The sequence below is a fragment of the Gavia stellata genome, chromosome 10 (assembly GCF_030936135.1).
Source record: "Gavia stellata isolate bGavSte3 chromosome 10, bGavSte3.hap2, whole genome shotgun sequence".
NCBI lineage: Eukaryota > Metazoa > Chordata > Aves > Gaviiformes > Gaviidae > Gavia > Gavia stellata.
In genome coordinates this window covers 25,492,073-25,519,487 of record NC_082603.1, presented here as the reverse complement: position 1 = coordinate 25,519,487, position 27,415 = coordinate 25,492,073, and the positions used below count along the sequence as shown (strand labels likewise).

The window sequence follows — 27,415 nt, the reverse complement described above, 5'->3', positions numbered from 1 at the left end:
TCGCAGCAGCTAAAATAAGCTCACCCTTATTTTTGCATAGGCTGTGCTATCTGTGGATCTGAGCTAGAATAAACTAATCAAACAAGATACTTCTTACTTTCTTCAGTTGCCTTTTGGTTGAGTCCCATGCACAGGGCAGCTTTTGGCCCTCTATGGGGAGTCTTCCAAATTGTCAATTCCCCTCCAGTTCTGAAAATGCAAAATTGCTTAGGTCTTGAACTGCACTAAGTAAGAGATCCTTTTATTTCTTTGTCCTTTAGATTTTACAGAAGTGCATTTAAGGAACTGGATAATTTGTATTACCAGTCTACCATCCACTGAAAAATTAACCATTTTAATTGGTAAATATTCATCATAGCAAAGCCTCTGGTTTTATAGCAGGCTGTTAATTTACACTGTGAAAGTCAAGGTGGTGAAACATCATAGTTTAGGGTATTGCTTCCAGATCCACACGGGGAACATTTCAAGTGCAATGGATTGCAGTTGAGTCCAGGAAGAAGGATGGGCTTTGAAGTCAGCTCATTCTCTTACAGGTATCTTGTATCAAGTAATCCCCATTGGGAATGCTGCAGTTCAGAGTGTGCATGAAGTTTTCTCAAAATCCTCTGTATGTGGCTGCTGAGAGATGGTGTTTATGGTTATTCCTGGTAACTCCATGTAGGGACCCCCTGAAAAGAAGATGCTTTGGGCCAGATAGCAGACCTCATTTCTATCTTTGTGCTGTGTTTTTGTTTGTACAGAATTTTGGATTAGATTATGATGCCTTCCAGCACATGGTGGGAGACTGTCCCCCTGACTTCCTCCAGCTGGCCTTCAACTGCTGTAATGTGAGTATCTTACTTGAAGGGAAGAGGCCTAAACTGGAGTTCTCTAAATCCCTCTGGCTGTTGAAGACAGAGCTTAAAGCATTTACAGAAGAGAGTTTAAGAGCCTACCTGTAAAAGCAGCACACATTCTGATAACCCAGAATGTCCCTTGCAGTTTTTATAACCCTTCCCTTCCCCTTGCAAAAAGGTCTATCTTGTGTTTTTGCAATTCTGTGTTCTGTCATGCCAAACAAACAGGTCTGGCATACTGAACAGCTTCTTGCAGGCTGCTCATAACCAGTTGTATGCTATTGACACTGGCTGGCCCTCGGGCTGACAAAATCCAGCTGGTATTGTGTACAGACCTACTGAGCTGTGAAGAAAGAATTCTGAGTTGTTCTCACAAGCAGAGGGACAAGCATATCAAGAGCAGGCACTAAACTACTCTAAAGTTTCTATATGCTGCCTTTTGAAAAGCAGAATAAACCTCCAAACCCCTAGCCTGTGTTCAAAAAACAAAACAAAACAAAACTTGGACCCAAATGTTCTAGTATCTTTAAGGCTATAGGTGATGTGCTGTTTGGAGTAAATTTTCTGCAAATTATTCAAGTAAAATTGTGATAGTTAGTGCTGGATACCTTCATGGCTCCTCACCGTGAAAATTCCAGAGAAGTATATTTCTTTTGTGGGTTATCCTGTAACAGAGGTTGCTAGTACCTTTGTATAGTAAACTGGGTTATATAAAGTAAGAGAACCTGAGCTTCCACCAAATTCAGCTGAAGTTGGGAATGTCCAGTTTGCACAACTTAAGTTGAGGCAAGTTCTGAAAATTCTATTGCACAAAACTTTCCCTGGGACCCCACAACCAGGCCATGCTGGAGCCAATACCAGCATTGTGTCCAAGCGAGTGTTTGTAAGAAAAGTCTCGGAACAAGCTTTTTATTCCTGTCTGTTACTGATTTTTCAGGCTTTGTTTTCATGTCAACACTGCTGCTGGAAGCAGCAGTCTCATCTCTCCATGCTCTTGATGCTTATTTTTGCCCCAAACTCTCTCTTTACTTTTGTATTAGTACAAATGCGCATGCTCACTCAAGAGGAGAGCGGTATAAAGGTGAGGATGTGAGCAGGTGGGGGTGACTGTTGCTCTTGACACAAGATAGCGTAAATTAGTTCTAAAAATGTTTGTGGAACTTATTCTGGACAAGCTACTTCAATCCTCTGATTTCACCTTAGTACAGTGGAACTTGCTTCACCAGGACAGTGTACACCTGACTCATGTTTATGAAGTGTATTGACTACATAAGCACTAAAGGGTTTGGCTAGAGGTAGGAAGTCTCGGCTCCCACCTGTAGACTCCAGAAATCATACTGCATCCAAACACATGGTGCGTGATTCAAAGCAATTTTTAAGCACAGGTGAAATTCAGAGTAAAACTACTCATGAAGAAAGGGGAAGTGACTGATCTTAATTCTCATGTAAGAATTTGGTGTGTTCAGAGAAAAAGGATTTTCTCCTACTGATTATCGTCAAATGCTGCTTCCTGTATAATAAACACCCCTTCCCTGAATCGAAAGTGGAAATTACTGTCTTGTGATCAAGCCATTAATATGCTGATTTCAGTGTGGGGCATTCTGTAATTCACTTACCATTTATCTGGTAAAAGGATAAAGGTGGTGAACAGATAAGGCTTTCTTATATCTTCTAAGCATGCTGTGCTTCAGTACTAGCTGATCTGCATGATAATTTGCTCTTAGACATGGACGTTTGTATAGCTTTTTATTATTTAATAGGTCAACAATCAGTGTAAACTGTATAGCTCAGCTGATTAGCTGAACTAATGTACAAAGCCCTGGGGTTTTCTACAGCCAGCAAATGTATTTTAGGGCAACCTAAGAAAACCAGTAAAAGCCGACATGTACGAGTAGTGGATTAAAATTTATTTATGCTGTTATAAAGTGTTTTTTTAAATAACTACAGGCAAGGAAGTCTAAAACTTATGGCTCCTCAACAACTATAAGCCTACTTGTACAAATGTTTATAAATGTAATCATGTGCGATCATGCAAAAAGCTTACCAGTACAAGATGAGCTGTGGGCAACTGCTGCCTTGAAGAAGAACCTTCTAGTCCATTTGAGCAGAATCTGGACTGTTCAGGGATGGAAGAGGCATATGTTGCTCTGAGTCACTTTTCCATTGCTGCTGTTGTCCTGGATTTTACCTAGCACAAATTAAAATAGCCAGAGAGCTGCTCTTACTTTGTGTAGCTTGCAACAGCTCTCTAAGCTTCCCAAATTGGTAAATTTGTCAGAGTACAGAGTGTGTGCTTTGGTGTTGCTCCTGCCCTACTCTTTCAGTGAAATAGGGAAAGCAGAAAAAGATGTTTTCCTATGCCAGGAAATTCCAGCTGTTGCGTTAGAACAACTTTCTTGCTGCTCTTGAGTTCTTTAAGTGTGATTTATTTGTTTGGTTTTTAATACTGTATGTATGACATTTTAGCCCTTTATCCCATGTTGTTAGAAGGTGTTCTGACATTGCTGATCATACCAGTTCTCTTCAGAAAGATCCATCTCGTAGGACCTGCGAGGTAGTATCAGGGAGGTCTTTGGTGTTTGTTGTTTACAAAGCATCACTGTTCCCTTTGTACTAGAGGTGAGATCTGTCCGGGCTTGTCTGCTCTGAAAAAGCCTTTAGAGGGCTGCAAACAGGAATCAGGTCAAGCGGAATCTTTTTTAATAGTGTAATGAGGTTAACTTTCAGCTGCTGAATTAGACATCGCTACCTACAGTAGTTAAACCTATAACATAAATACAGGGTCAATGTTCAAAATGGTGAAATGCCTTCTAAGTTACTACTTAAATTAAGCTGCTTGCCCCCTAATACAATTTTAGTGTTGGACTTTATTTAGAGATCCTTTTCTACTAGGGTGAATAAATAAATACATACTGATAAATACAAACTGAATACATACTGATGACTGGGGGGGTAGTATTTTACTTCCGCAAAGATGGATTTTTTCCTATTGTATTACTTTGACAAATTATATAACCACTCTTGCTTCCTCACAAGACAGACCAGTACACTGAGTAGTAAGGCTAATTAACAGATGCAAAGATACAACATTTTAAACTTTAAAATCAGCAATGCCATTTAGGTGGGTTTTAATTAAAGCCACAGGGAGATGGTACAAGAATTACAAACTTTTAAAGAATGACATAGCCAAGTTGCTCTGTTTAATCCTTAATGCTTCAGGCAAGTTTTGAAATTACATTGATATATCATCTTTGACTGATAACTGGAGTCCAGAAAGAAGTCCTTGAACTATGAAAGCTGTTAAAAACAAACAAACAAAACCCTCTCTCAAGCCCTGAATCTAACAGTTTCCCACCTTTTCAATTTAAAATGCATCCTCATCACAGAATTTTTACAACTTGGTAATTAAATGTGAGAGGTATAATAGACATAAATGAGGACAGAATACTACTTTTCCACTGCTTTACTTAGGTTTTTTGCAATGACAACATACTACTTAAAATGGTCTTGAATTTCCTCAGTTCCTTCAGATTGGCCCTCTGTCCACTGTGTAAGTAGAATAGCTTGGACAAACCCACATGAACGTATTTCATTTGTGTGCATGCACAGATGGATCCAAAGTTGCGTCCTTCATTTGCTGATACTGTCAGAACACTGGAGGAAATTTTAAACCGCCTGAGAAATGAGGACTCAGAGAGAGAGAGAAAGTTTTTGAACCTTGACAACAGTGAAAGAAAACTCAAAGGTAAGTGTCTGTGTTGTACAGACATTGCTGCAGGCTAATAGCAACAGGGTACAATGCTTCATATTTTGAAGACTGGGATTTCAGCTTTATATGGTATTATTTACAGCTTATGAATGATTTTACTAAAAGCCTGAAAATTATTCTGGAACAATGCTATATACTTCGCACTGCAGAGTGTCCTTTGGGAAAGAACAGCTATCTGTTTCTTAAAGTGCCTCAAAAGATTCTGCCTACAAGGTCTAGAGGAGAAATTTAGAGTTCATTTGGGAATGTTTTTTTTAAATTGCTAATAGTATATGAAAATTCATCAACTTTTGCTTTGTCCCTGCCATACTTAGTGCCTATACATAATTTCTTTGGTGTATGTTACATGTAACACTTAGAAGCTTCTTAAATTTCTTCAGGAGGAAGAGCAGAGAGGATGCAAGAGTATTATAAAGTGCCTAGAAATACTCTGAAAGACCAGGGAAAAGATGAATCCCAGATCTGCTTGGGAATGCTGGCCTTGAAGGGCTTTCTTTAAAGCTGTCTAGTGCCACCTGGTGTGGGGAGCAAACTGCAAGCAGTTCTTGTAGGCTGGGGCATACTCTGACTTTTGTATCTTTTATGTTAGTAGACTTCTGGCATTGGAAACTTGGAGTACAGTAAAAATAGTTTCTCATATTGTGTATATATAAGTACACAATATATATACATATATATCTATCTGTGATATGGTTATAGATAGAAATAAGTTTTGCATTCCATGTGGTTTGCAATACATGCATGTGGTAGTTCTCCCACACCTGGAAAGCATCTAAAAGAGGTGTGTGTTAAAAAGGAAAATTTTTTGTTTGTTTGGGGTTTTTTTGGTTGTTAGATTTGGTGGTTTTTCGGGTTTGTTTTGTTTCTTTTTTCATTTTCCTGGCATTCTCCCTTTGGAGTACGTGTCAGATTTGCATCTTCTTGGAGAAGTGTTACATGCTGTTCTTTGACTTGCATAGTCTTTCCTAGGTGGAATGACTACAGTCTAAACTGTGGCAGTATTTAAAGGGAAAAGTGGAAATCCGTATGTGCTTATTCTGGAAATGGTAATCAAAAGGAGATACCACTTCTTTATATCCATTTCTTATTACTCTGCCACAGCTCTTCAGAGGCACCTGAGAGCCAGTGGCAGATGCATGTTCCAGACACTCAAAGAGTTAGCATCTTTTCCTAAAACAACTACAATTTTCCCATCCTGTTCTAGTGATAGAGCTTTTATTTATAAATATGTGTGTGCACGCGCGTGTGTGCGCAAATACACACACACACACACGCATATATACAGCTTTTAGAGTCCTATTCATTAGAGTCAGACTCTCATATATCCCTAGTTTCTGTATTTGGTAATGTACTGATTGAAGGCTGAGATGGAATGATTTAAACTCTACAGGGTATCAAGAGGGGCATTTATTTTGGTCTTAGACTTTTCCCATCAGGGTGAAAAAGTCTCAGTTCCTTTGGCAACTATGTTTTGTACTTGTTCTCTTTTATGGTCAGTATCATCAACAGATCTTGGGCAACTTCTGCTGGAACCCAGGATGATAAATCTAGAAACGTGCAAATTGCTTTTCTCCAAGACCACCCTGTGCCATCTGTGCTGTGTCAGTGTACTGGCAGCAAGGAGGTTTGAAGGGGCCCTAAAATGCAGGGTTTAGATAGAAGAGGGAAAGACTTCTTCATTCCTACCAAATTTTTGTACACTGTCCTTTCCTTTGTTTTTTTCTGAAGACAATATTGTCTTGCCAAATTAGCATCCCCCATAATGTGGGTGGCAAATTTGCTCATAAAATGATAAAGAAGCAGTCCAGTTTCACTGACTAGGGAAGTAAGATGGCATTAACTGAATTTGCATTTCCTCAGGTCTTCAAGATGACTTTTAATTAGCCTGAGGCATGAGTAGAGAATATTTTAAAGGTAGTTTTGACTGCCTTATGTTTAAAAGGTCCTGTGGACAGGGCTGCCAAATCTCCGTTTGTGCAGGAACTTAAAAGGAATGAGCAAACATGTGCTTATGGAAGATACTTTGAAACATCAGAAATGCAGCTTTTTCTTTACAGTTGTCATGAAGGCTCTGTGAGTGAGCAGACATGCAGGCATACAGTGTCTTTAAGCTAAGAGTGTTTCTTTTTTTCTACTCAGGGTCAATTGAAAAAGGACCAGGAGTAAAGCGTTTGAGTTCCCTGGATGATAAGATCCCACCCAAGTCACCCCGTCCGCGTCGGAATATCTGGTTGTCACGCAGCCAGTCTGATATCTTCTCCCGCAAGCCTTCCAGGAAGATAAATGTGCAGGACCCCTATTATACGCCAAACAAAGGATTAGGCCGGAAAGTTAATCCCTTCAATGCCCGGGAGGACCTTAAGGGGGGGAAGATCAAATTCTTTGACATGCCAAGCAAGTCTGTGATCTCCCTCGTGTTTGATTTGCATTCTCCTGAGGCAGGTGGTGGCCTGAAAGCCAGCCAGTCCCAGTTCCGGCAGGCGTATAGCACAGACTGGCAAGAATTTTCCCTTCTTCCTGGGAGGAGATGCAGATCACTTCCACTCTCTCCTGAACTGCCGCATAAGGAATATGGCCTGTTTGGGGGACTGTCTTCAACTGTCAGCAGGTGTGACCCAACCCAGCTAGGTGCAGAGGTTCGGCAAAAACTCCTGAGTAGCAGTAAATATGGTGTGTCAGAGATTCCCCCCTTTCAAGCCAAGCCTCAGAGGCCAGAATTTCTTCCTGTACCAGGACAAGAAGAGGATATGGACTGTTCAGATGGGCCAGTGGCCCAGGAGGAAAATGGGTTTTGCCCTGTTGAGAACCCATGTGGAAATCCAGCATGTAATCAACCATTAGTGCTGGCCCAGTCTGAGCCGCTATCTTACAAAAAGCTCCCAGTCGAGAATTCAGTGAACTCTGAGGAACATGGCTCCTCACAAGTGTTTGTGGGTTGTCTCCCTTCTGAAGAGATGGAGGTGGAAGATGACCTACTGAAAAATACTCCGCTAGAGTCTACAAAGCCTCTGTTCACTGTTAGTCCTTCCACTGAGCTGAAGAGAGAGGGATGGCCCTTCAGGGAGCAAGATGGGGACAGTCCTGCCCCGTTGTCTCAGACCTCCTCCAACATCTCAGCAAGTGGCAGCACGCAGTCAACTTGTGACATATGAAGAGAGGGCTCAAACTGAACGTGTCCTTGAGGGAACAGTTGTTCCCAGTCGTTTAAACTCTGTTTTTCTGTAGTCCTGGGCTTCACCTTCGAAAGAGACTCAGCAGATGGTAGAAACTGGCTGTCAAACAGATAGCTGCAGACAGTGTCTGGAGAGACTTTATTCCAAACTGTGCTTATTCCCTTCCCTAATTTGCATTAGGAGGGGGAACTACTCCAGCCAGAATGGCCATGTGGGCCCCACAGTCCTTCCAAGAGGCAGAAGCCAGAGCAGGCACTGTGTAAACAGTTTGACCTGGATTCATGGATTCAGCATGGAGCACTTCAAGGCCTTAAGCTTCATGTTGGGTAGAAGGAGCGACCCTTAAGTTTTCCCTCTTCCTCTGACTGACCAGCTGCTCTAAACCACTGCAGATTTTTCATTAACATTCTGCAGCAGTGCATGTAAGTCGGAGCCTCTGTTTTAGAAACGGGCCCAGGGATCTTTCAGAGTTATGTTGAGCAGATAGGAATGCTCTCTGGTCCCAGAGCTGCTGTGAGTGCTGTTGCAGCATTAAACAAGCTCTTTTTTCAAAAGCAGCAAAACCAAACCCCTCATGCTGGTCGCAATCTGCAGGCTGAATCACATGACAAGTACTTTACAATTAAGAAGAATCTGTTCCCTGGTGTTTCATTTTCCCTTGGGATTTGGTAATGATGTGTATACATTAGTGTAGGAAAGCAGGATGCGGTAAGCACTGCTCTCCTCCTTGCACAGCTCTTCATGTACCACAACCCAAATGTGGAGGAAGATTTGCCCAGGGCACAAGAGGAGAGCCATAGTCCAGGCTTTGTCATTTCTGGGCTTCTGGAGAAACTGCCAGTGAAAGTACCAGTTGTACTGAGGTTTTGGGAGGTGTGGGCTCCCATCTCTGAAGAGCTGAATGAACATCATGATCTGTTTCTGCAGAATAGAATACAATATCTAGATCACAGTTGACTATTACCACTAAGCTAGAAGGGTCACATTCACCTCCCTCTCTGGTATGACATCCCATCTCATTGATACCACTGCAGTCATGATGGCTCCTTATTTAAAACTAGAGTGCTTGATAGAGGACAGGAACCCCTTGCTCAGGGGAAGTTGCCAGCAGTGTTGCAGCCACACAAGTGCTCTTAGAGGAGGATAGACAGTAGACTCACAGAAGGGCTTTGAATTGTCAAACTGAAGAAAATTAGCTTGTCCCAAATTAACTGTTTTTTCTTCTACAGAAAGAAGCTGTTGTCTTCATTAGCTTCTTGTGCCACTGAATAGGATGATCTATTTCTTTTTTTCTTTTTTTTCTTCCCTCCACCATCAGGTACATGCAAAAGAAGCAGCAGCATGAGCTTTAATGCTGCTTGCTGCAACCAACATCAGAGATCCCCACTCTGGGATGTGATGTACAGGAAAGCTTGTTCTGTGATGATGTTTGTGCACCATCCTGCCCTTTTCCACTATCATTGTCCCAACAACATGGGATTTTTAATTTTTTTCTTTTTTTTTTAAACCTGTATTATCATTCCTAACTGAGGTATGCATTGCATACCTGCTGAGCAGATGGTGATGCAGTGGAGACTAGAATTTCACCCAGGTAGCCTGCTACAATCTCTTCCTGCTGTCTTGTAAGGATGGAAAATGTGAGCTAGTCTCTGATGGAACCAAAACTATTTCTCAAAGACAGGATGAAAGAGAAAGCCTTAGTTCTTTCTTGGCTGAGGTGTTTATCTTTCCAGAGGTGTAAGTAACTATTCTGTGAGTTATAATTATTACTACTTCTTGTGAAATACGTGTTAACCTGAGCAGCAGTTATCACTTTGCAGTGGCTGCGAAGAATTAAGTGAGAAACCCAGTGTCACGGAGTTACTTAGCATGGTCCATGCCAGATTAGGCAGGTCTTAGCAGTTTGAAAAAGAAAATGCCTATCCTTACCACGATCACCCCTTTTGGCTCACACCTCTCTGCCTCTTGAAGGTGCTGATCTGTAGAGTTGTCTGTTGTGTGTATCCTGTCTGCTGGGCTGGAGTCTGCAGAGTGCAGAGCAGCTTGTATGGCTGGCACTGCATGTGTGTAATTTCCTTTGAGGACAGGGAAAGAGCAGAATTCAATTGCCAGCTAGTTGCCTGCCTGGTGCCTGCTTCCCCACCCTGCTTTTTATCTTTTATACAATTGTAATCTTTCGGGAGGGAAACCATCAGCACCAGCTTCTGTTGTCACAAGATGCATTTAGGTGTGTGACTTCAGACAAACAAGCAATAATAAGGAATAGTTTCCTTCTGGATCACCAGGCTGCGAGGAAGCTGTCCAGCATCCTACAACTGCCTGCAGCCTCATCGGAGAGCACACGCATGCCTCTGGCTGCTCTGTGGCTTGCATTAGCCCTGGTTGTCAGTGCTGACACCTCATCATGAAGCCTGTTGCCCTCTCTGACACTGACTGCAAAGCCTGTGCAGTCAGGCTTGGGGTACCTCTATGGCACCCATTACAGTGACCTCATCTGTTTTCTTACACCACTGTCCCTTAAAATGTTTCCCTGCTCTGAATAGCTCTCACAAAGCAGCATGGCTAAAATTTTATTTTCTTAAATGTCCACTCTAAGCACAGCCAGCTGACATGCATAGGGCACACCTATCAACTTTTCTAGCTCATTGCACTGAGGTGGAGAAGTCAGAAAGAGAAATGCCAAGTAATAGTGGCTCAGGCCTTTCCTGGATTCATGGTCTGCATGGGAAAAGAGGCCTGTGTATGAAACAAGAGTAAAGGGCCATTTTAAAATAGCTAAGTGCTTGCTAAAACCCAGTGTTTCGAATGGTCTGGATGCAGTTGGCACTCACTACATCTCATCCCTTTAGCTGTGTAAAGCTGAATCTAGGTTGCACCTAGTAACTACTCCTAGGTTTTCTGCCCATCTGAGGGTGCTTTTCTACTGGGGGCCATTTTCTGACAGCTACTGAGGAACATGAATACGAACATGTGGTCAGCAAACTCCTTGTTTTATAGTGATGTGACAAAGTTTTATTGTGATTGGATTTTATCCATGATTTTTGACTTTCTTACGGGAGCTGTTCTTGCTCTTTTAAAACACTTTCTACACATTGCTAGGTTCCCTGAAGAGATCAAAGATGTTTTTAATTCACTTTAAAACTTTCTATGTTGAATTCATTTAAATGTCTGTTATAAGCTATTTTTGTTGAGGTTGCAGGTTGATAAAATGCAACTAAGAATGCATGTGAATTGCTGCCCCTCAAAAGCAGTGCAGACAAGGGGCTATAGTAGATTTATACTTGTTGGAGAGGCATTGATGTATTATGTGTAACAGAACATTGGTATTTTTTGCCAGTACAACTAAAGACACTTGAATAATTCCTGTTTGCACTTAATGCTATTGTTTATATTGCATGTCACTACATTTCTATGCAAAACAAATAACCTTGTTTTTGGGAGGAGGGGCAGCCAGATATTTGAATAAGTATAAAGATCTTTGCGAGATGATCTATTTTCGTATTTATGAAGGAGTTTTACGTCTTAATATTTTGCAGTCTGTAAATAGCTCAACTTGTAATTAAAGGCTTAGGAAGAAGTTTGCAGCCTGTGTATAATAGTAAGTTAACACTGCCAGAAAAAAAATCTTCGCAAAACAACTTTTCTAATATTGTGGGTATTTATGAATATGTAAAGAAAGCACGTCTTGTTTTTATGTTGATTGACCTTCTGACTTTTTCTGAACTATAGAAATGGTGTATGTTTTATTGGAACTGCAATAAGAAGTAACCAAAGATGAATCCAGTAAAATATTTTCGTAATTTTTTCTTGGTCAGGTTTTGTAAACTTTCCCAACTTGCTTTCAAAATAAAAATAAAATCAAGGCCTGAGTCTTGTGATTAAGAGGGCAACTCTAAGTTAAAAAAGCTGGCTCAAATGCTTTCTTAAGCTATGGATGACATTAATACCTGGCTTGAGATTGTATTCACTATTACTAGGTGCTGAATTATAAACAGGGAGAACTGTCATCCATATTCAATGTTATTTCTCTCCTGCATCTTATTGAATTGTTACATTATTAAATCCATGAGACTCGGGGACTTTTTTTTCAGCTCTGCCTTTTAGCGCCCTGAAGAGTAGGCAGTAGCTTGTGACTTACAAGACAAGATGGCTTTTGATAGCACTCAAGGAAGCTTGCCATTGTGGCTGCTCTGTTCTAGCCCTACAGAATAGCTTCAGCAGCACAGGAAGCAGTCCAGTTTGAAAGGATGACATCTGACTTTAAGTCCCACTGCATCTCCCCTTAGAAGAAGTTTAAAGACCTGCTGTGGCTTGGTTCTGCATGCAGTTACCCTGCACTAGAATCAGCTGGCCCATTTGGGAGCTTTCTCCTTCCCCTCTCCTACAGGAGCAAAGGTCTTGTCTATGCTGTAACCAAGATTAAGGTAAAGTACAACTATGAAGTGGGATAGCTCTCCCAGCTGCATGTTCTAAACCAACCATGGTCAGTGTCTTTTTTTAAAAAAAAAAAAACCCACCACCACCTTTTTCCTTCCTGACTTCCTTAGAAAGACAGGAAATAATTATGAGAGTTATAGGGAGTAACCTTACCAGCAGTAACTGAAAGCAGTTAACACTTGACCAAACATTCGTAAAAATGCATGCTTTGCCTAAAGAGCTAGCCTGCTTTCATCTGGTGTCTGGCAGAAGCATCAGATCTTCCTCCAGTGACTGTTTATACCATTTCCTGTCAAGCTGGTTGTATGGGTCAACAGCTTGGAGCTTTCAGATGTGTTTTTGTAGGTAGGCTTTGACCTTTAGCACATGCTCCTTTTCAAAAGGTCTGTCCTGCCCTAAACCGCTAGTTAAGTGGCAGCATGTAGTAAGGCATGCAGTAAGGATAAAGGCAAGATCCGAGAGGAGGCTGGAGCTCTAACATGCTAAGAAGTTTAAGTGGGAAGCTCTGGCCTCTGTATCCTATTGTTATCAAGCAATTACCCTCTTCATCTTCTGCAAGAAGTGAAGCCCATGCTAAAGGAGCTAGCATATGGTCTTTCCAGAAGGGCAACCCTATGTTGTTTTTTCAAAACCCACTTTGAGTTCAGAGCACTAAACTGAAACTTGCAGCCCTGGGTGCATTGGAGAGGTGCACTTTTCCTCCCTCTTCTCCAGCCTCACCCCTGCCTTCACAGCCCAGCATGCCGCTAAGGAACAACAGGGGAAACTCCAGTTGAGAGCAATTTAATCGGTCAGAAGTTAAAACAAAAAGCAAGAGTAAGAAACTTGCTTCCCTTCTGATCAGTTCTTGATGGAATAAAGAACTTCAAAACTTGAGGGGAAAAAAAGCCCAGTTCAGTGAGGAGTCCTCTAGCTCTATCCACTGGCCCAGGCCAACTTCATCTTCTGGCTGTGAGCTTTGGAAGATTTAGAAAACAAGCTCTTCACTATTTGAAGTGGCACCGATTTCCCACTGAGGTACAGTTTATTGTGGCAGTCTGGCAACCAAGGCCCTGTACCAGCATCTGTGTTTTTTCCTTTCTTGAGCATCCAGACATAAGCCATGATATACCCAGTCATGAATGCATCAAAGCCAGCTCGGTGTGTGCCCCCCTGTGAAGGTGGGCCATGGGTTTCCTTTTCTGCAGCACATGCTGCTTCAGTCTCAGGAATGTCTGGGTGATTGACTGAGCCCACCCCAGTGGGAACCTCTGACTTCCCCTCCGCTTGGTCACTGTCAGAGGCATTTCCCTTGGCAGAAGGGCTCACAGCAGCTGCTACCTGGGCAGCAGTTCCTTCAGTGCTCCCCAGATCCTCTTCCTGTTGTGCGCCGGTGTCTGAGCTGACCTCTGGTTCCATGTTCATGGAGTTCTCCTCCAGTGGCCTGCCCTCACTGTTGGGTGTAATCTCTGCCAGCTCTGTAGCAGCTGCGGGCTCATAGCAGCTCTGTTTTCGTGGCGGTCCCTCCTCCCCATTCTGAGCAGGCTCTATTTCTTTCCCTGAGCTCTCCTCTTCAAACGCCTTTGCAGGCTCTTCTGTGTTCTTTCGACGCTTCCATTTGTGCTTCCGTTTCTTCCGCTTCTCCTCCCAAAGCTTGTCATCCTCATCAATTATGAGGTCAATGTTATGAGACTGTGTACACTTCACCCCTTTTGGACACCAGCCATAGGCCTAGGGAGAAAGAGAGAAGTCTGTAGCCACCAGCCTCCTGGTTAGAGCAGCTTATCACTGTAACATGGAGCAGAGCTAATTATTCCACTCCGCTGAGGGCTTGTGAGGCTGTATTGGGAGCACTGTGTCCAGTTACAGCCCCACAACATACAAGAAAGGCATTAACAAACTGCAGCGAGTGCAGCTGGGAGCTGCCAAGATGCAGCAAACAACATATCAGGAGAGGCCAAAGAAGGTGGGTTTGTTCCACCTGGACAAGACAAGGCTAATGGGATGGGGATATCTAGTTGCTGTCCGCAGCTACCTAAAGCAGAGCTTATAGAGAAGATGGAGCTAAACTCTTCTAAAGGGGACACAGGGAAAGGTGAAGTGGTAACAGTCAAGGAAAATTCTGACTAGGTATACAGGAATGCATTATTCACAATGAGTGGTCAAATGCTGCAACAGGGGCCTGGAGGGTTTTTGTAATCTCTGTCCTTAAGAGATTTTCAAAATTTGCCAAACAAGGCTCTAAGCAATATTGAGTTGCTGGTTGGATGAGAAACTTCCAGAGGTTTCCCCAACCTATGTTGTTTTGTGACAGTAATGTGCAACATCCAGAAGAGCACCTTTTCTCCCTGAAGCATCTGAAACCAGTTATGATCCAATCAGATGGGCTCTTTGTTTACTACTGTAGCAGTACCAGGACTTGAGATGCTGTGAATCACACCGTACTACAGTCCCAGAAGCTGCAGACAGGTAATACTTTTTATATCTAATCAAGATATGGGGGAGGGAAGAGGTGGCATTTCTTGCTCAGAGGACAAGCCAAACTAATTCAGAACTTGCAGCCCTCCCAAGGCAGCAATGGGTACTGTAACTCATACCATCCCGCTATTTAGGGCCATATAATCTCTCTCTGAATCTTCGTGTCTAATGTAACCTGTGGAATTCACTGCCTCCAAACAGCGCATGCTGTTGCCCTTTCTGTCATGAAGCCACCTGAAGCTTGAAAATCTTTCTTGTACTGCGAAGCAAGGAAGGGGAAGTTCCCAGGTGCTTTCCTACCACTTCCTGCTCTGGCCACATACGGCTTTTCCATGGAGCCAGGAAGTAAGCAGGGATTCATATTACTTACCGAAAATTTCTCACAGACAGGCACCTTATTTCCCCCTCCCACGTTGTGGCCGCCTTCTTCCAGAGAGCAGTGGCGATAGTCGATGTAACGGGACATGTTGGCAGGGTAGTTGCAGAACTCAATGGTGAGATGCTGGCTGCTGGAGTCCTTCAGCTTGCGGTTCTCTCGCTTGCTGGAACAAACGAGTACACAGTTACTGCGGTTAACCCACTGAAGGTACCACAGTGTGGAGCTGGTGCAAACATGCTGCTCTCCCCAAGTCTCAACTCCACTAGTTTCCTGCTCTCGAGCTCCAGGCAACTCGACAGCCTGCTGGGGAGAAACTCAGTCCTGGTAGAAATAGCTTTAGTAAGCAGTTCCTTCTGTGCTGATTTAAAGGTTGGTTTCTCTTATGCTGACATACAGGCAGGGACAACAGTGTCTCCGGTGAAGCTATGGGAGAAGGGGACACATAGCTTAGCCTTAAATACTAAGGGCACTAAGATATGTGTTAGTCCTAATAATATTAATGGACAAAGAGGAAATGTCCTAAAATGAGGTATTGCACAGAGTATCCAGCAGCCACCACACTGACAGGTCGAACCTGGGCAATGTAGACAACAAGGAAACATTTTCCACCTCATGAGAAAAGAACTGTTTTGTCCCAAGAGCTAGCTAAAAGGCCCAAAACCTTTGGAAGGTTCCGTGTAACTAGAATTGTGGGTTAAAACATTTAAGAGGTCAGTTCAGAAAGTATTTTTATCTTGTCAAAACAAAGCATTCTCATGTTTGAGAACAGCCATCTTGAATGTTTTCAGACCTGTCAAAATGGCATTTCCTGATATAAAACAGTCACTAAAAATACCACTTTTCCTCTGCACAGAGTGTGACTGCAGTTTAATGGAGACTTAAGGGGCTGTATCACTGCCAGGGGCTTGTTTAGATTGTGTGGGAAGTGCGGAACCAGGGGCCAGACTGACACGTGAAGTGGACAGACATCTCTGCTTCTAACATGTGTCTGCCTGGAAGATATCCACAAAGAGCTAGGGGCAGGAAGCCAGACAGGAGGCCCTGGAACAAGAGCACGACCTTCGCTTGGAAGGAAAAGTGATGAGAGTCGTAGCTGGCCGCAGGCGAGTGTCACGTGCAGGACACGTGACAGAGCTGGTCAGCATCAGGAGGTGCAGGGAGCATCCACCCTTTAACTGCACCATCCCTCACAAAACCAAGTTATAACTATCAGAGCCTGCAGGCACAGCCCTGTTTTCCCTTGCTCTTTAGCTGAGTTTTAAGGGTCTCTCTCTATGTGTGCTCCTGCCACGGCCCTAGGGCGCTGCTGGACCAGGGCCATGCAGCGAATCAATTAGTTTTCAGTTAGATCAGGTCACTCTGTGGTCAAAACTGCTGCCAGCGCAAGACTGAAATCCTCTTTCAGCAGCTGCCCACTGAACAGATAAGGTGTATTACAAAATGCACCCTTACGCACTCAGCACCTGTCCTAAAAATAGGAAGAGCACGGGGCAGAGTCACCTAAAAAGCACCTTTCTTCACTCGTTGGGGTAATACAAAAAGCCAACCCCCTTGCCTAGAAAAACAAACCAAACACTGATAGGCCCTTTGCCTTTCCTCCCGTAAGTTTTAAATACAGAGCGCCGCTCACCACTTCTTGTAAGCATACTCCAGGTAGGATGCTACAAAGCGAGTCTCAAACTCTGAAGCATATTTCGTGTCGTATATTCCTGCTGGGAACATTTCCGAGAGGTCAGCGGTGAAGGTGCCGAGGTTGTCTGGGAGGTGAGCGTAGAAGCACTGGTACAGGAAGACCAGATCGATCAAGCCGTTATGGAGAATGAGAGGCTTCTTTGCTCGTATGAGCTCCAGGAAAAAAGTCCGAACGCTCTGGCTCTGGTTCTCGTTCTCATTGCCCTGCAAGAAGAGGAATTAGTCAACAAACCTTAGCACCTTGACTTGCCATCACCCCGGGAAGTTATCGGAGCCTGCTGTAGCAGGGTACTGCCTACAGCTGTGACTTGCTTTGACCAAACAGAGGCCTAAATATTAGGAAAAGCAACTGCAACAAGTGACAGCCTGGATATAAACCAGCGGGGAGGTGAAAGGGATAATGCTGCACTCAAGACCGCAGTGTGAGCCCATCTTCACTCGGCAGCTGTGTGAGGGAGACGCCGGGACTGGGGGAAGCCAGCAACCTCCCCAGAAGCCTGGAGCAGAGCAAGGTGAGGTGTCCAAAGGACGGTCGTTTTGTACCTTGTCGTTGCCCTTGTGGTAAGGAATCCCCTGGGAGTACTGCTTGTTGAAGTCAAAGCCGTGCTGCACCAGGAACTGCACCGACTGGGGTTCGACAATGTAATCCTCCATGCAGAGGAGCGTCAGGTTGTAGATCTGGCAGAGATACGCGTTCTCGGACTGCAAAGGGAGAGCAACACAGGGATGCCTGTCACAGGGAGCTGCCAAAAAAGCCAGGGCCAAGTCCACGGAGCACGGGTGGGTTGAGTCCCGTCTCCCAGTGGAGTGCCGGTGCCCGCTGCCCCCTTAGAAGGCAGGAACAAGAGCAAACGGCCGCTCTACGGCCCGTGCCCGTACCTGCTCTGGGAGCTGCTTGAAACACGCGATGCCAAGGGAGAGGACGGAGCGGGTCCTGGCCGCGCTGCAGACGGCCTTGTACCGCTCTTCGATGCACCTGGGCGGTAGGAGAACGGGAGTGACGGCTCCTGCCCTGGCACCCCCGCCCTCCCTCGGCCGCGGCCCTGCTCCTTCCCCCCGGTCACCCCCGGGGAGCCAAACCCGCAGGGGGAAGGGAACCGAGCAACGGGTACCGGAGGAACGCGCCTGGGAGCACCCGCAGCCGGTAAGTCCGGCTGAGGGACCTCCCCCTCCCGCACAACCGGGGCACTCACGGGCTCAGCAGCGACTTCCTGGCGCCAAGGCCGCTCAGCTCCTGCGGGGAGACACCCGTCAGCGGCCCCGCGGGCCCGGCCGCGCCGCCGGTCACCGCCGCCGCCCCCCGCCCCGCCTCACCGTGTCCACGGCGACGAAGGTGGCGGTGCGCAGCGCCAGCACCATGGAGGGCCACAGCTCCCTGAAGTTGTCGCTCTGCACGTCCACCACCGGCACCCGCCACCGCGCCATGGCCGCGCCCGCCGCCGCCCCGCGTCGCTCCCGGGGCCTCCGCCGATGCGGCTGCCCGCCGGCTGCCCGCTTCCGCCGATCGCCCCGCCCGACCCTGTGCCCCGCGCTGCCTGCCCGCGCGGGCGGTCCGGCTCCTGTCAGCCGCCAGCGGCTTTTTCTCCGCTTTTCCAAAACCCGTTTTCAACCGAAATTTGGTTTTTAAGTAAACGGGCGTTTAGATCGGGCAGCCCATTCGGGGTCCTTCTCGTGCGGCCGCTGGGACCGGCGGGAGAAGGGGTGGGGACAGCCTCATCTTCTCCTCCGAAGCTCTGATTGGCTCAGGCGCGCCGGGAGGTCCCGCCCTCTCCCCCGGGCGGCCTGAGGACGGGAGGGCACGAGCCCGCGCCTCGCTCCGATTGGCTCACGCGTGGAAGATGGGCGGGGCCACCCGCTCTGATTTGTCCCCACGGGGGGGCGGGGCGCTGGAAGGGAAACATTTTCCCGGGAAAGTATCACGTGGCGCCGCGCCGTCCCCGGGCTCCAGCCCCGCCGGGGAGTGGCCCGGCCCGGCCATGAGCCCGCTCCGGGCGGCGGCTGCCAGGGGTCTCCGGCGGAGCGGCGGGAGGGCGGTCCCGCCTGCGGGACAGAGCAGGAAGGGCGCGTCGCCCCGCGGAGGTGCCCGGTAGCGGGAGGGTTGGGGGGGAGGGTGGGTGGCTGCCCCCTCCGGGGCACGGGGCCGCCAGCCTGGGCAGCTACGGGTGCTTACTGCGTCCTCGGAAGGCTCGGTGCTCGTCCGCCCGGCAGCAGCTCTGCCGGGCTCCCGCCTCCGGTCCCGTGTTGCTGCGGTCGGGCCCCGCAGCCCTTCTTCATCCCCGCCGTGCGCTGACCCGCCGCTCTCCTGGCAGGGGCCCCAGCTCCAGCGCCGGCTCCGCCGCCCGCCCGGCATCTCTTCAGCGACCCGGCTGAGATCGAGGCCTTGCGTGGCAACCTGCTGGCTTGGTACGACAAATGGAAGCGGGACCTTCCCTGGAGGACGCTGGTAAGGGGAGGCAGCGGGAGGCAGCGGGAGGCAGGGGTGCCGTAGCGGCTTCGTCAGTGAGAAAGTGCTTTGGCTGCCCCTTGATTACCCAAACTCAGAACTTCTGAGCGCTTAGGGGAAGGCTTTGGTTTGGTTTTTTTTGTTTTTTTCTTTTTTTGCAGATTCCTATGTAGCGTTCAAAACACACCACAAGCAATTTTATTTTATATGCAGGTCCCCTCTGCGGTGGGGTCCCGTGTTACCCTGTTTCTCTCACTCCATCTTCTTCCCCTTTCAGGCAGCAACTGAGCCAGATGCCGACAGACGGGCGTACGCAGGTGAGGAGCAGGAGTGGGGTCCTCTGCTGTGTGTTGCCCCCTGACACGGATGTGCAGTATGGCCTTGTGAGGAAATGTGGCTTCAGTCGCCATCCTTGGACCAAGCCACCTGGGGCGGCCACAAGAGCTGCTGAGCCCTGCTTTCAAGGCGCTGGGGGGTCGGAGAGCCCACTTTGGGCCCAAGGGAGCTCCTGTGGGGCAGCATGTGGGGAAGGTGAGGGGGTCCCATGGGTTGGATGCTGGTGCAGTGCTTGTAGACAGTGCTAACGTGGCCTCAGCATGAGGTGTGGGTCGTGTTGATGCCTCTGCTCTGATCCCTGCCCTGCTCCCTGCAGTGTGGGTGTCTGAGATCATGCTCCAGCAGACACAGGTGGCTACAGTGATCGACTACTACAACCGCTGGATGCAGGTGACTGCTCCTCACGGAGTCCTGTGCCCACAGGCTGCCCCGTTTGGAGACCTTGTCCACTGCCTGTGGCAGATCCCCAGCTGCAAAGCACAGCTTTGCTTGTCCCTGACTTGTCCCTTTCCCTCTGTACCACAGAAGTGGCCAACACTGCAGGCTCTGGCGCAGGCGTCCCTGGAGGTGAGCGTCGCTGGGGCTGGGTGCTCTCCCTGCCCTCGTGTCTCTTCATCTAACACCACACCATGTCTCTTGGAGCAGGAGGTGAACGAGGTGTGGGCCGGACTCGGCTACTACTCAAGAGGGAAGCGTCTGCAGGAGGCAGCAAGGAAGGTGCCCTGGTGCTGGGGTGTGGGGGGCATTTCCAAAGCCCTCTGTGGCCTGTGGGTTGCTGATGGCTCATGTCTGCCCTGCCTTGCTGGGGCTGCGCGCTGCTGGCACAAGGCTACAGAGGCTGGGATCCCGTCTTACCGTGGGTAAAATGGGTTGTATGCACGCACCCCGGCTGCTCCCCTGACCTCAGCCCCCTCTCTGCCAGGTGGTGTCCGAGCTGGCCGGCCGGATGCCCAGGACAGCTGAGGATCTGCAGAAGCTGCTGCCGGGAGTGGGCCGATATACGGCAGGAGCCATTGCGTCTATCTCATACGGGCAGGTGAGAGCTGGGCATCAGTGGCCAGCGGGGACACGTCTCCCCTCTCTGCCACACAGCCCCACCCCTGGAAGGGTCCTGCAGACTCCTGGAAGCCCCACCCCTGGCGGGTGTCACAAGCTGGGGGCCCCCCAGGGCTGTGCTTGGCTCTGGCTGTCCCCTGCTTTGTGGTGTGTCTTGCCCACCACCCAGCTTGGCCTGTGGGTTGGCCGCATGTGTGACCCCCCTCCATCCTGGGAGCACCCCAGCTCCCTGCCTTGCTGGGAGCACAGGCACCTCCCGGCACAGTAACCCCAGCTCCTGGTCTCAGGCGACTGGCGTGGTGGATGGGAACGTGATCCGGGTCTTGTGCCGCCTGCGGTGCATCGGTGCTGACTCCAGCAGCCCCGCCATCATCGACCGACTCTGGTAAGCAGAACGCTCCATCCCTGCTCCAACCTGCAGCGATTATGGCTGTGCTTGTTGGTGGCCGAGGGCAGGATCACTTGGGAGCCATGGGTTGCTGAGCCTGCAAAGGGAGAGAGGTGCGGGAGCTCTTGGGAAGCTGGTGCTGCTGGGAGTGGTGGAGGAAGGACCTGCGTTGCCTCTGCCTACCTAGGAGCATCCCCCCTCACAGGCAGGAGGTGGGCAAAGGTCCTGGGGCCCCCTCCCCGCAGAGCCCCGTGACACTCAATGCCATTTCTTCCAGGGACATGGCCAATGACCTGGTGGACAGGAGCCGCCCCGGGGATTTTAACCAAGCCCTGATGGAGCTGGGGGCAACTGTGTGTGTGCCCAAGGCCCCGCTGTGTGGGGAGTGCCCCGTGAAGCAGCACTGCCGAGCGCGGCGCAGGGTAAGTACAGCCCCAAAATCTGTCTCCTCCCTGCCTCTGGGTGGCCGGGGGCTGGCAGCTGTCCCAGTGGGGTGGCAGAAGGTCACCCCAGGTCCCTTCTGAAGCTTCTTGCAAGCCACCCCTTTCCCAGACCAGTGCCGCAAGTCGTTCTTGGCTGGACATCACATCCTGCATCCTCACTGGGTGCCGGCCCCGAGGGGTCACCATGCATGGGGACAAGGTGGGCTGGTGGATGAGCCTGTCCCCATTCCTGTCCCCTCTTGCAGGTGGAGAAGGAGCTGGCCTTCGCCTCTCAGAAGCTGTTTGGAAAACCCACCCCAGTGCCTGATGTTGAGGACTGTGGTAAGCGCCTGGGGAGATCCCTGTTGTGGCTGCGGGTCTGGGCCTTGTGGCAACTATTACATTGGTGTTCGCAGGTGTTGGGGGCTGTCCCCTGTGCCCCCCAGCTGCGGAGCCATGGGACAGCAGCCTGGGAGTGACCAACTTCCCCCGGAAAGCAGCGAAGAAGCAGCCGCGAGTGGCGCGAACGGCCACATGTGTGCTGGAGCGGAGGGGCTGCCACGGGGCCCCAGAGTACCTCATCGTGCAGAGACCCAGCTCGGGTAATGGGACTGGGCAGGAGCGGGGCGAAGGCACCGCGTGGCCCCTTCCCACCTGCGTGAGGGCCAGAGCAGCCTGGGAGTGGGATGTGATGAGGCTCAGAGTCCCCATATGTGCCCCTGGCTGGCTCATGTCCCCGTTGTGCCCTCTCCCCAGGTCTCCTGGCCGGGCTCTGGGAGTTCCCCAGCCTCCCACTGCCTCAGGGTCTGCAGGAGGAGAAGCAGAGGGAGGTGCTGGCAGATCACCTCCGGGCCTGGACGGGGTGGCCTGTAGCGGCGGAAGGCCTGCGGTTCATCGGAGAGGTGAGCCTGGAGTCGGAAGGGCATGGTGTAAGCCCCCTGTGCTCAGCCGCGGGGGACGTAGCACGGCGGGAAGAGGGTCCCCTTTCCCTGCGGTCACCCCTCCCAAGCCCTTCCCTGCTCCTCAGAGCCCTGGCAGACCCAGTGCACGTGTAGGGCAGCTAAGCGACCGGTGCATCCCCTGCTGCCTGCCAGCTGCCCGTTTCCATGTCTTCCATCCCCTCACAGGTCATCCACATCTTCTCTCACATCCACCAGACGTATGTGGTCTACTCCCTGCCCCTGGATGGGGATGTGACCCTGGATCCTGCCTTGTCCCCATCCCGCTGGGTGACGGAGAAGGAGTTCCACGCTTCGGCTGTGTCCACGGCCATGAAGAAGGTACCGGTGGGGACCTGGAACTTTCCTCCCTTCCATCCACACCCCTGGGGTCCTGGGAATGCCTCTGGCATCCCCCCAACCTCTGCGGAGCCACCCCAGCCCTGGGATCTGGCTGTTTTTCAGCTCTGGGCTCTCTTGTGCTTCCTTCAGGTGCTGAAAGCGCATGAGAAGCGGCATGGGGAGGAGAGCAGCCCTGGCAAGGTGGGCATCGCTGGAGGCTGTGCAGCACTGGGAGCTGCTCCCTGTTGCTGTGGGCCAGGCCCCCATGTGCGGTGCTGGAGCCTCCCCAGGCTTTGGGGTCAGGCCAAGGAGCATCCCCCGCCTGAGGCAGGGCTGTGTCTGGGGGATTTGCCTGGCTGGCTTTGCCCCTGGATGTCCCCAGTAGTACCAGGGGCCCCTTGCCCTGGTACCCATCTGGGGTTTAGCTTAGCCCCTGTGTGTCTCTCCTGCAGAGCTCCAAGCGGAAGCGGGGGGCAAAGCCCCAGGGAGCAAGCAGCACCTGCCCTGGGACGCAGCTCTCCCTCCGCACCTTCCTCCAGGCACCCACCTGCCCTTGATGGCACCTTCGACGTCTGAGACCACGGGAGACCTGCACTGCGGTGGGTCCTGCCTGTGGTGTGGGGATGGTGCCCCCCATACCACTGCATGCCCCACCCACGACCCTGTAATGGTCTCCTGCTCCTCCTTGTAGAGTCTGCCTGCTCCCCTGTGGGAGCTGTGCCTTGGCATGGCCACCGTGGTCCTGGACATGACGTGGAGCCAGGCTTGCCCTCCCTGCTCGGCTGGAGCCCTCCTTGGGTTATGTGGTCTGGTACAGCCGTCGCTCTGGCACCGCGGACTCGGGGCAGCAGGGATTTCTCTCCGGCAGCAGGAAGGCTGTGGCCACGTCGCTCCTGCAGCCCCGTCCCCAGCTGCATGCCTGCACCTCTCCTGCCAGCCAGCAACTGTGGATGCTCCTCTACCCTTCCTGGCCTCCAATAGCCCTTTTTATACACTTATTTTTACTGAACCTGAGCCACAGGCTTTCTAATAAATCTCCTAAAGTGTGTGGGTTTAAGTGACTTTCTGCCTGTTGCACTGTGCAAAGCTGGGACTGTTGGGCAGCCTGTGGTCAAATATGAGGATGGCGGGCAGGTTCCCTACATCTGGGCTGGAGACAGCAGGGATTTCTTCCTTAATGCACCCCTGAGCCCTTCGGCTGAGCTTAACTACTGGTGACCCCAAATAAGGCACCCAGAGCACCTCTCCTGCGAGGGCGGGCATCAGCCCCTGGGCGCTGCACAGCTCCTGCTTGCAGGCTGCTCCTCTGTGGGGCCGAGCAGCCCTCCCCTGGGCTTTTTGTAGGATTTTATCCCCCTTTTTACCTTTTCCGTCAGGCTGTTCCTCACTGTGTTCACGCTGTGGCTTTCTCTGGCTGTGATGCACAGTGGCCCCCTTGCAAAGGTACAAGCCCAGGGGCTGGCAGGGACAGGGGCCAGTTGTGGGGGCTGTGCAAGGGGCAAGTCATCTCAGTTTAGGGACTGCAGGACTGGGGACAGCCACCTGTGGGTGATGGGAGGAGAAAAAAACCAAAGCAGTGCTCCCAAGTTAATTCTTTAATTGAGAGGAGCAAGACACCATCACTTGCCCTGCCCAGGGACTGGCCGTGCTCTGGGGGGGTAACTGTGGATGAGCTGCCATGTCCATGGCCCCCAGGTTATGCACGCCCCTTTGGCAGCCCCTCATCCCCCTATGTTTGGGGGTGTTGCTCTGCCAACTGTCCTTGGCCATGCTGCAGGCACAAGTCTGATTAGATCAAGATTAAATTAAGGCAGAAAGTTCTTCACGTGAGACCAGTAAATCCCTGGGAACCCAGGGAGGGGGAGAAATCACCCTCCATCCTGGGGGATGCTCAGGATGCTTGGACCTGGCTCCAAGCAACCTGCTGTCAGGTTGGCTCTGGGTTGACCTGGAGACCTCCCTTGGTCCCTGCCATCCTAGGCCATGCTGCAAGCACTCCCTGGTATCTCTACAGCAGTGTATTGCCCCAGGGTTGGACCGGAGAGGATGGGGAGCTGAGGGAGCAGGATTGCAGAGTTACCCCTACTGCTGCTGGTCCATATAGACCTGCACGGCTTTCCACAGTGCCCGTATATTGCCTTCCCCAAAGCCCGGTGCTCCCCGCCGGTCAATGAGCTCCAGGAAGAAGGTCTCCTCAGAGAAGATGGGATGAGTGAAGATCTGCATCAAATACTCCTGGGAAGCGCTCTCTGTAGCATCAGTGCCCGGCCATCCCTTGTCCCCAGGCACCGTGGTGTCCAGCAGGATGCCCAGCTCTGCCAGCGTGCAGGGGTCCTGCCCGGCTCCCCGGATCTCCTCCGCTTTGCCCCCCTGGCTGTAATAGGTGGCAGGGGGTGTGAAGAACCGCGCACCCCGCTGCTGCAAAGCCCTGGTCGTGCTGACAATATTGGTGGTGCGGAGGCCGACATGCTGGATCCCAGCCCCACGGTGCTGCACTAGGAAGGTGTCGACTTGGTTGGCGCCATCCTCTGAGAGGGACTCGGCGAGGACGAGCTTGCAGCCATGAGCCGGGGTACCCTGGGCGCTCTGCAGTGCGAGGAGCAGCATGCCCATCCCCTGCCCCCCGAGCACGTACCCCTCCGCTGGCCTCTCCCGTGGGTTCAGCAGGAAGCGGCGGAAGCCGAAGCACCGCTGGTACCAGTCCAGAGCCACCCGGGCACTGCCCCGTGGGCAGACGTACGTGATGTGGTCAAAGTGGGTGATCTCAATCCCGTCCCTCATGGCCGAGGGGGCTCCTTGGATGGGCTGGAAGCCGGGCAGAAAGGGTCCCCGGTAGCGGGACCGGTCCAGAAGGGTATGGCTGATGTTGCCCACGATGGACCTCGCCACCCCATAGGTGACGGAGCCACCGTCATCCTTCACCTCAGTGGGAGGAACCGGCAGGGAGCACCCCTGGTTCTGCAGCCGCTTGCAGAGCCCCGGCACGTCGTCCACCTCGAAGCAGACGTTGGAGGCTGTGCCCAAGACGGGCTGGGGGTCCACATCGTAGAGGAAATCATGGGAGGAGGTGCTGGTGGGCCCTGGCGCCAGGTGCTCGTTGATGAGGAAGACGGCAGTTCCCCGCCGCAAGGCCAGCTGCCGGACCCGTGGCGTCTCCCGCACGGCCACTGGCTGAAAGCGAAAGGTGTTGGCCAGGTCCTGGGCCCAGCCCTGCCTGTAGGGCACGTGGAGGGAGATGAAGCAGGGGCGGCTCAGTGAGGCTGCCATGGCTGGGCAGGCTGCGGGGAGGACGCATGGGGTCAGGGGGGGCTTACTGGCTGTGGGAAGGAGCCATTCCCCCACCCTGCACAGAGCCCGAGGGCATTTGCATGCACAGATGCACATGCACGTAAATTTGCACCCCTTAAATGTGTGTATTTTAAATAAGTGGGTCTCACAAGCTAATATGGATTGTGCAAGGGCACCCACCTTTGGGACCAGCTGCAAAGAGATGCCTGAGGATGCCGAGCCATCCCGCCACCCCTTTGCTATGCTGCCCTGCGCCTGCGGTCACAGAGGAGGAAAGCCCTGAGCCTTGGCCGCGTGTCCTTGACGGTGCCAGAGGGAGGTTAGCGGAGAATCTCAGTGAGGGAGACGTGCAAGAATGTGTAAGCAAGACTTGGGGACAAGGGTTGGGGGGGAGGGATGTCCAAGCAGGAACGTGGAGGTTGGATTGGGAAACACGGGGCAACATGCTGGTTACAGCTAAAAGGCTCCTGTGCTGCCCCAGCGCTTGTCAGTGGTGTCCCACAAATGGCGGAGGGGAGCAGTGGGGTCACGCCAGGCTGACGTGTCCTTCCCCTCCCCAACAAGGACGATGTGGAGCTACCACGCTCCCCACAACGTGGAGCTACCACGCTCCCCACAACAGGCTTGGGGCAGTGACCTTGCCTAGGGCCACGGAAGGTGAAATAGGAGGGACACTGCGGGAAAAGCGACCTCCCTCCCCACCCAAATACCCGTCATGCTGAAGGGGGGAAAAAGATCTGTCCCAAAATCCACTTGCCATCACCTCTCAAGGGCATCCCACTGAGGGTTCCCGACCCCGCGCCAGGCACCAGCCATCCCGGCCGGACCCCACAGAGGTGCGCTAGAGCGTGTGGGGAGAGACCTGCTCAATTACTCCCTTCCACCCGCCCCCCAAAAGGGCTCTGCACCCAGCGCTCCCCGCACGGGCAGGGCACAGGCTCTGCCAGGCTGGGCCGGGAGGCTGCGCTGCCCCCGGGCACCCCGCCTGCCCCGGGGGAGCGGGGGCCCAGCGGCGGCCCGGCGGGACCCCCGGCTGCTCCACACCAGCGCGGGCGGGGGCGGTCCTTGCCGGGGCCCCCGCCCCGCTGAGCGCACGGGCAGGGCGCGGCGCTCCCTCCCTGCCCTCCTTCCCCCGCTGCGCCCCGCGGCGCCGGCCCCGGCCCCGCTCCGCTCCCGCCACCGCCTCTCCCGGCCGCCCCGCCACCCCCCGCCCCGCCACCCCCCGCCCCGTGCCCGTGGGGGCCGGCAGGGCCCCGGCTCCCCCTCGGCCTGCGGCTCACCGGGGTCAAGGCTGCGGGCGAAGGGGATGCCGGGGCAGGGGCCGGCCCCGGAGAGGCGGTTCGGTTGACTTTGCTCCTCCCCGGCAGGCGACAGGCCGCGGCGGGCCGGGGAGGGGTGGTGGCGATGCCAGGGAGGCTGCGAAGCGACCTGCCCCGCCGCGGGGAAGCCTCCCCGGCGG

At 51.2% G+C, this 27,415-nt stretch overlaps 4 protein-coding genes across 4 annotated transcripts in view; 2 read left to right on the top strand and 2 right to left on the bottom strand.

The window, feature by feature from the left end:
- TESK2 (testis associated actin remodelling kinase 2) overlaps positions 1 to 7,831 on the top strand; it is a 73,657-nt gene extending 65,826 nt beyond the window's left edge. Inside the window, exons 8-10 of the mRNA XM_059822051.1 lie at positions 741 to 827; positions 4,446 to 4,581; positions 6,745 to 7,831. Coding sequence (XP_059678034.1) covers positions 741 to 827; positions 4,446 to 4,581; positions 6,745 to 7,757 — 1,236 coding nt within the window. The 3' untranslated portion in view covers positions 7,758 to 7,831. The remainder of the gene's footprint in view (positions 1 to 740; positions 828 to 4,445; positions 4,582 to 6,744) is intronic.
- Positions 7,832 to 12,982: 5,151 nt separating this feature from the next.
- On the bottom strand, positions 12,983 to 18,168 carry TOE1 (target of EGR1, exonuclease). The gene is made up of 7 exons (XM_059822103.1): positions 18,058 to 18,168; positions 17,937 to 17,977; positions 17,623 to 17,719; positions 17,287 to 17,445; positions 16,682 to 16,947; positions 15,043 to 15,214; positions 12,983 to 13,925 (listed from the first exon to the last, which is right to left on the bottom strand). Exons 1-7 carry the CDS (start codon positions 18,166 to 18,168, stop codon positions 13,131 to 13,133), a joined length of 1,641 nt encoding a protein of 546 aa, XP_059678086.1. The 3' UTR covers positions 12,983 to 13,130.
- Positions 18,169 to 18,719: 551 nt separating this feature from the next.
- MUTYH (mutY DNA glycosylase) lies at positions 18,720 to 23,697 on the top strand. The gene is given in 16 exon segments (XM_059821664.1): positions 18,720 to 18,822; positions 19,068 to 19,186; positions 19,464 to 19,503; positions 19,839 to 19,912; positions 20,048 to 20,089; positions 20,168 to 20,239; positions 20,445 to 20,558; positions 20,748 to 20,774; positions 20,776 to 20,963; positions 21,244 to 21,388; positions 21,655 to 21,730; positions 21,805 to 21,990; positions 22,145 to 22,290; positions 22,516 to 22,668; positions 22,819 to 22,869; positions 23,121 to 23,697. Coding segments are annotated over 16 exon segments (1,641 nt in total). The 3' UTR covers positions 23,226 to 23,697.
- Positions 23,698 to 24,336: 639 nt separating this feature from the next.
- Positions 24,337 to 27,248, bottom strand: HPDL (4-hydroxyphenylpyruvate dioxygenase like). Its single transcript, XM_059822092.1, has 2 exons — positions 27,237 to 27,248; positions 24,337 to 25,946 (listed from the first exon to the last, which is right to left on the bottom strand). Exon 2 carries the CDS (start codon positions 25,933 to 25,935, stop codon positions 24,751 to 24,753), a length of 1,185 nt encoding a protein of 394 aa, XP_059678075.1. The 5' UTR covers positions 25,936 to 25,946; positions 27,237 to 27,248; the 3' UTR covers positions 24,337 to 24,750.
- Between the last annotated feature and the right edge of the window lie 167 nt (positions 27,249 to 27,415).